General features: G+C 27.7%; 3 protein-coding genes across 3 annotated transcripts; 2 read left to right on the top strand and 1 right to left on the bottom strand.

Annotated features, from left to right (window-relative positions):
* Positions 1-7: 7 nt before the first annotated feature.
* Positions 8-175, top strand: EIN_090510 (hypothetical protein; the record flags this gene model as incomplete). The annotated part of the gene is made up of 1 exon (XM_004183696.1): positions 8-175. A coding segment is annotated over one exon (168 nt), but the record flags the coding sequence as incomplete, so codon positions are not given.
* Positions 176-5,217: 5,042 nt separating this feature from the next.
* Positions 5,218-5,529, bottom strand: EIN_090500 (hypothetical protein; the record flags this gene model as incomplete). Its single annotated transcript, XM_004183695.1, has 1 exon — positions 5,218-5,529. One exon carries the CDS (start codon positions 5,527-5,529, stop codon positions 5,218-5,220), a length of 312 nt encoding a protein of 103 aa, XP_004183743.1.
* A 1,966-nt stretch (positions 5,530-7,495) lies between these two features.
* EIN_090490 (hypothetical protein) lies at positions 7,496-8,379 on the top strand (the record flags this gene model as incomplete). Its single annotated transcript, XM_004183694.1, has 3 exons — positions 7,496-7,552; positions 7,725-8,188; positions 8,259-8,379. The coding sequence occupies 3 exons, from the start codon at positions 7,496-7,498 to the stop codon at positions 8,377-8,379; spliced, it is 642 nt and encodes a 213-aa protein (XP_004183742.1).

Genomic DNA, 8,379 nt, shown 5'->3' with positions numbered 1-8,379 from the left:
ATTTAAGTTTGCATGGGATATAGTTGACTTTGTTGTGAGTGGAAAACGTCTAAAAAAGCCATCTTATCTAAACAATGACATATACAACATTGTGAATGATATGTGGTGTCAAGACGTTTGCGATAGAATAAAAATGAACGACGTGGTATTAAAACTGGAAAACATCAACATATAATTTAAAGTCATTATTGTTTGTCAATTTCAATTTTTTGTTTAAAAATCTTTCAGAACCAGTGTTATTTTTTAACCTTTTATTGTTATATACATTCATAAAATTAATTTAACCTGCCAAAAGTATTTTTTGGCAAAATGTATGAGAAAAAATTGCGTTTTTTTGTTTAATAAATATAAAATAAATAAAAAATCTACAATTTAATTATATTTAAATTTGCTATTGTTTGAAAGGGCATCTTATAACAATTTTTACGTAGTCAACACTACAACAAGAGATCAACCTCCAAGTTTTTACGACTATTATAATGCGATTTTAACTTTGGGTCTGAAATATGATCGACCATTTTTTCTAGACACTAGTAATGAGTAAAAGAAAATTTTATTTTAACTGTAACAACATTGGAGTGGCAATTCAAAATTATTACAAATATTTTTTGTTGATTTGTGCGGCAGAATGGGTTTGCAAAAGAATTGTTAGTAATTTTATTTAAAAACACAAAAAAATCAAAAAATAATTTTACACATTATATCTAAAAAATAATACAGTCAAAGTTTGTTTAGAAAAGATATAATTACAATTTATTAGGATTTGTTTTTTTTCTAAAATGGATATAATTTTTAATAAGATGGATACGATTTTTTTGAGAAATGAATTGATTTATTTAAGATTCAGTCAAATACAAACAATATACTTCGAATAGATACTTTCAATGAGTATTCAGTGAAAGGCTTGTACACCAAGCCTGATGGTTCTTGTGGTGTTCTTTTATGTAACACAAACACTTCACTGATTTATTTTAGAAAAGTTGACGAAATAGGAAAAGAAGTGTACACCAAACATCTTGAGCTTAAACAACAGTGGATCTCTTCGAGTGTTCTTGCTGAATCAGATAAAGGTTATGGCATTAGTGACAGTCGTGTAAATTATGGAGATGGGAAGTTCCAAATATACACGCACGTCCACAGCGATCCAACAGAAGACAACAAACAAGGACACGAAGGAGATGCTCTTTTCACAGTGACAGACGACGGTGAAGTAGAAAAAGTGTGGCCATGGGGATGCAGTCATATGATGTCTGGTTTACAGGGTTGGAATAATAACACCAAAACAATGATTCATGTATGTGACTCTGACTCATATCCAGGACTTGGTATATTTGCAGAGAATTCAGACCAGTATACTCTTTATCAACATGCGGCCAATAGAGGTGGATGTACAGCCGGGGAACTTGGTGGTATTGAGTAAAATGGAGATGGATGGGTTCTAATATTCAACTCGATTAAACCGGAGTCTACCAACACGGAAAATACTCGAAGTCAAGTCCAGGAAATGCTGATTGCTTCAATAGGAAAGAATAAGAAAAGAATCAAAATCGACAACAATAAACAGAATGGAGAAAGAAAACAAAATGGGTGCATTGCCAAGTATGGTAAAAAGTTCTTAATTGGATATCAAGAAGGTAAAGAATATCACTTGGAAGCTATGAATGGCGATATGCAACTCACAAACAAATTTGAAGTTGTCACAGATGTTACGGGTTGGGGTGATAGAGATGACTCTTTCAAAAAATTCCAAAATCGATGAATTTTTTGGGTTAGAGCACCACAAGATAAAGGAGATAAACTTGTGATATCCGAATTTAATGGAATTGACGATGGGGATAATGTTGATTTTGGATATATATAAACCACTGCATTGGTAATTGGATTACTGGTATTGTTGTTGTAATTCAATTTATTTTTTATGAAATGGTTCGCTTCTATATTTTCATTTTAATAATATTCACACAACCTAAAGTTTCAAAAATAACTGTTTTTATTATTTTCGATTTAAAAATAAAACCACTTTTAATTCAAAATACGTTTGAAATGTTTATATTTCTTGTTTTAACACTTTATATTACAAACCAAAGAAATTCAAGTAGTTCAAAAATCAAGAAATTTAGTTATTATTTTTTTAACTTTTTTTTAAGTTTTATATAAAATATCATCTCTTCAATTACTTTATTATCGAATTATCTTTGAAAATTATTAATTAAATTCAATAAAATAACAAGGTAATCATTCAATAATAATCAAACAACTCTTTCTTTTTCTTCAGTTTTTCATTGCATATTCTTTAACCATTATGAATCGCTCAAAATTATATTCATAATTTGAGCGCTCAAACCTCCGTGAATTTTGTTGATTTGAATACTATATAATGCTATTTAAACGCGAATCATTAATAAAGTTTGATCCATGTTCGTTATAATTGTAGTCCGTTCACAACATAGAAGCACTCTTTTTAATAAAAGAGTCATAATGGTATTATAAATGTCAATTGTAATAAACCCTCGTATTTAAATATATTGCATTAACAAATAAAGTTGTGATTGTTTGCTATTTAAGCAATGTTCATAAATTGTTTGAATATCATTTATAATTACCATGAGTATGTATCGGAAATAAGTATAGACTCTTTTGCATGTAGAAGAGTCATAGTGATGATATTGTGTTTGTGGTGGATTTGAATTGTAATATAAACCATGTAAATTTTTATTTACATGATTTGCCGACTCTTCAAAAGCCGGCCTATTATTGGGTGCTTATATTCTATGTGGTTAATATTTTAAATGTTTAACAAGAAAAAACAACCCGTGTATAATATTTAAACAAAGCTTGCATGACCAAATGGGAAGGCGTTTAATTGATTTTAAATAATGATACAATGAAGAGAGTATTTATAAATAATTTCTGCTACTCTCAAGTTAGTGACGCCTTCGAACACGTGTTGTGAATTAAATATGTTTATTTTTTGTCGTTTTTAATATAATTTGCACACAACACATCAATTGTATGATTCTTAAGACACATAAAGAATATTCTTGTTATGTTTGTTTTCATTTTAGTTACATTGTCAATTATATCTGATGTATAATTTGGTTATTATCAATTTTCATTGTTTCCATTAATATGTATATGGAAACCATTTACAAGCTCTTTTGTTTGAAGCTTATATTGTAACTAACTCCATTTAGTCGATACAAAGATTTTGCGGTAGATAACTTCGTGATAGACTTTGAATGTCGTTGTTTAGAATTAATTGATGAGTTAGATTATCAAAATCTTGTTTATATATTATTTTTTTCTATTTTTAATTATCGTATTATTGATCAAATTATGGCACGATATACTATAAATAACATGTCGAAATACAAGAATTTTGCATCTATATATGCCATGTTTTGAATTATTTTGTGGTTTTATAATATATTCAATGCTTGTGACTCAATTATTATTTTTCTTTTACACAAGTTGGAACCCCAAAACACTTTATTTGAATCATAAAGTCTGTACTTTGAATTAAAATATCAAAACAACTCTATTATGTCTCTTTTTATCTTTGTTATTTAGTCATTTTTATTGTATTTTTACTTAAATTTAAAAATAATTGTTATATTTTAAAATTTTAAATAAAAAGTATTCATTAAAAAGCTTTTTGTTGTATTTGAAATATTCTATGTTGTTGGCCAGACGGTTTTAATTGTGTGGTATAATTTGATAAATTTTGATATTTTCACCAATCATTTTTTCTTTTCAAGTATGTTTTGTTGTTAATTAATTTTATATTAATATAATAATATTTAATGTGTTTTTTAAATCCGAAAGTAACTGTTATTTGAAAAGTCAAGATATAAAAATAAAAATGTCTATCAAAAAAGACAAATTTATCTTGTTTTAATTATTCCAACCTATTTATTTAACAAAACAATGAATTACATTTTTTACAAACAATTATTACAATCACAAGGATAATAAAGTTGTTGAATTAAAAATTATTTAACAAACAATAACACTTTGTATTTTTATAGAGTCGGTATTTTCATTGGTTAGAGCAAACAAGTAACACAACAAAGTAAATATCAGGAATGTGTTATTATTTCTTAATTAAAAAAATATTTATATTTTAAATCAATGTTCATTTTAAATAGAAATGACAATTAAATAATATTTTTTGTTGTTGTAAGTTATTTTTATAAATTAATAAATAAGTGGTTTGTATTAACCAATTTGTTTGATAATAAAAATTCATTTATTAAACATATGTTAATAAAACTAACATTTTATACTATTGACAATAGAAAATGTTATGCATTTAAAAAAAATACAATCAAGACAAAGTATACTCATGTTTTAATAAACCCAACAACAATAAAAGATATAGAAAAAATAAAAACTGTAATCAGCACCAAACGTTTTATTAATTAAAATACAATAACAGCTTTGATAACGAAATATCACATTTGTTACATGACGTCATATTATAAAATTTCGTTTAAATGAATATCTCGTAATTAATCATTTATAACATGAAAATTAATTGATTTTTTATGACAATCTTTTAATTACAAATAACTGTTAAATAATAAATGTTAATTTCTAATTGACTTGAATGAAATTCAAGTCAAACATCAAACGAATTTTCATTTCGTTTTAATGTTTTGGAGTTATTCAATGCACAGAATATATAAAGAATAACTAAAACTCATAAACACAACACACCACATGGCTGAAACGTCAGAAATTGATTTTTCCTCCTTGGAACAGACACTGTTAGACCGAGTCTCGACAAGAACGTATGGCACTATATCCAACAACTGACTAAGTGACTGCAATCAACACATTCATCGCCAAAATCAACACTATGCCCCCGAACAACAAGCAAATTTGCATTTCAAATTTGCTTGTTGTTCATTTTGTACGTTTGAATTCATCACGGGCTCGAAGTATTGGATCTTCGGTGTGACGGGGAAAAACGACGGAACAGCGACTTGTCGTGTGGGTATCTGATGCACCTGATCATTCTGATATGCATTCGCCTCGGCCTCAAAACTATGTGGTTGAGTGGGACATTCATGACGTCCGTCTTCACTGCAATTCAGTACAACTTGTCTACTGATTACATTCCATGTGTTTCTCCAGTTGGAAACAGTGGCAATGGCAGTGAACTCATATCTATAATTACAGGCTTGCGAAAGAGAAAAAAGTTGAGTAAATCATTTACATTCGAAATGCAAAGACCAAATACAACATGGAAAACGCACCAGAGAAGTTCACTCTCAAAATACTCGAAAAGATCAGATTTGCGCCAAGTGCTTCGAACGAACAGGAGTGGAGAATTGTAATCAGCGAGAACAAAATGCACTTCTTTGGAATCAAAGGAAGTTGGGCATTTGCATCACACAAGCACAAATAGCGTTGGCTGGAAATAACGTTAAAAAAGTTTGTAATTGAAAAGCCAGCGATTGGTGTGCCCGGTGACTGGGAGTACTTCATCACATTCACCGCAACTAACTGATGTGACAAATTCATTTTTTATCATTACATTCAAATTTTATATTTTGTTTACATTTTAAAGAAAAGACTCGTAAAAAAAGACTGGAACGTTATATTGTGTGATTTTTGAAATACAAAACAAAAACACAAAGAACATTTATTTTGTAGTCATCCCAATGATTGGATGTAACTCCCTCACAACTATCTCAGGCAACACATTCTTGTTTTCAACAAGAACCTCCTTTCCATTGACCCTGAATTTGAGTACTGGCGGTTGTGCCATCCCCGCTACAATCCCCATCACTTGAAAGTGAATAACACGGTCATTTATCAAGTCAACATGAACACTCTTTCGTGCAAACCCACAAACACAAATCGCTTCTGAACTTTTAATGAGAACTTGAATCTCGTGGTGGTCTTCTATGCCTCGCAAATGAGTAAACACATTCATGACTCAATATATATTAATGACTGGTATGTCAAACTCAACATGTATTTATTATTATAAAAAGATATTATTAATAGTTAATTCTAATAGTTTATTTTAATAACATAAATAACACAAAATTAATTAAATACTAAATAACATGATATATTTCTTATAATTATCTTTACTATAATTATATAGTACATTCAATAATTTAAGTTCAATAAGGTAAAACAACAATTGTATAGTTTAGCAATTTTGGAGATATAACTATATTATATAGATATAGTTATAATAATATTTAGTTTTTAACTTCTATTTTGCCAACCACAGTAGTAACTTAAAAAACTAAACAAAAAGGTGCAAATTAAACCTTATTTGTAAATAATACAACATGGAAATATTTGTCACACAACTTGTTTCTCAAATTAATAAGGTAGAGGAATTAACAAAAAAGACTCCAATTTTTGAACAAACGTCTTTTAAGATGGCAAATGAAGAAAAAGCAATAACAATTGACCAAAGAATTGAAGTTTTGGAAGGTAAGATAGACAAAATGGACGAATTTTTATTTAGAAGAGATCTTCTTGTGAACGAAATTGACAAAGTTTTATACCTTTTAAATTCGATTAAAACTGATTTTGAAACACAAAAAACAGGTATAGTAGAACAAGGAAATACTGAATATAATGAATATATATTACAATTAATAGCACTAGAAAAAAAGAAAAGCCCCATTATAAATATTGGACAAAATCTCAGAGTCAAGGAACTTCACCAAAAATAATAAAAAAATATTTGTTTGATGACTCTATTACACAAGAAGAAAAAAATGTATTTGAAAAATGGACTGGATTAAATGTTGAGAGTAAAGTATTTGATTCAAACAACGATTTTTATGATGTTGGTGACAGCGTTTTTAGTCAGAACATATGTGGAAGAAAAAATCTTGTCTTTTTAATAGAAGATGAAGACGGCGATAAATTTGGAGCAGTTATATATAATAAAATATCTTTACAAAAATATTGCAATTCCCCAAGAGCATTTTTGTTTACTTTTGATTAGAAGCAATACAAAAGTACATGGCATCGGCCCGATTTAACAAACAAGGCATTCTTTTGTAATGATGATCAATCAGAAAACCTTTTTAAAGTATTTGATGTGCTTTATATAAGAAAAGAAAACAGTGAATTATACGATAAAGGTGCTTCCACTTTATTCAAAATGATGTACGGTAATAACATGAATAAAGAAAAGTTATTTACCATGTCAAGACTGACTGTGTTTCAATTGGTTTAATCCGATTTTGATATAATGTTGTGTTTTGTGATATAAAATGTTTTTTTTGTCATTTTTCGATTACATTGATAAATCACTTTTTTTATTTAAAGTGTATACATGACATTAACACTATAATATTATAAGTAAATAATAATATTTTACAAGTTTATCTTTTGACTCAACTGCTGCAGTCTTTTCTTTTTGGTTTTTTTGATGTAAAAATTATTATTTAAAACTTGTTTTTCAACACAACAATTATTAATTAAATACAACAGAACTTAAATTATACCATTTATGTACAGTGGGAGGAAATACAGAATGCTAGAATATAGAGGATGCTCGCAACTATTGGTTATTTTAAATACAAAATTATTATCGATAATAATTCAAATTATTAATAAAATGAAAAAGATTAAAATAAATTTATATTTTGATTGGCATCTTTTTTTCGGCATCTTATTTTCCCTTTATTGTACTACAATTTATTTAACTAAAATAATAAATTGTTGATTATAAAAAATAGGATGACCATGTCTTTAAATATAAAATATGTTTTACATATTCTCAAATAAGAAAGATATTTTTTTTCGTACAAAACCCACTAAATTCATTTGCCATATTAGTTACTATATTTTTTAAGTATATTGATAATAAAATTGATGACTCAAAATACAAATTAGAGGTATTGTCAAAACTCAAAGTTTTGATTTTTATCTACCTCATTCCAATAAGTTTAAAATGCGAACAAAACAAAGAAAACCAGAAAATGTGCATACAGTTAGATAAATATCATATGATGGTTTGTGTGAAATACTTTAATACCATCAACAATTTCATCTCCTTTGCTCAAGTTAGCAAAAAGTGCAAAGAAGTGTTTTCAATGTTTTTTTATAATCCACTTCCCATCAAAAACACAAAAATATTCGACAATATGACATATCAAATTCTTTATAATTCAAACGACATAGCCGTTTCCCATGTCGAGAAGTTTATTAATTTTGAAGTTGATTATGAACAATATTTGAATGATAAAAAATTCAATTTGAAATTCAAAAAGGTTTGTTTGGGGTCTTCCAGTTTTACCAAACGTCTCAATGAATTACTTCAAAAGGATCCAAAATATAATATACCAAAAGAAGTCAATTTTCTTAGGAAATCGTGTTTTGCAAACCAAATAA

The sequence above is a fragment of the Entamoeba invadens genome (assembly GCF_000330505.1).
Source record: "Entamoeba invadens IP1 unplaced genomic scaffold scaff_1105074725027, whole genome shotgun sequence".
In the NCBI taxonomy this organism is placed as follows: domain Eukaryota; phylum Evosea; order Mastigamoebida; family Endamoebidae; genus Entamoeba; species Entamoeba invadens.
Note: the sequence above shows the minus strand (reverse complement) of the source record. Positions and strands in the feature narration are given on the sequence as shown.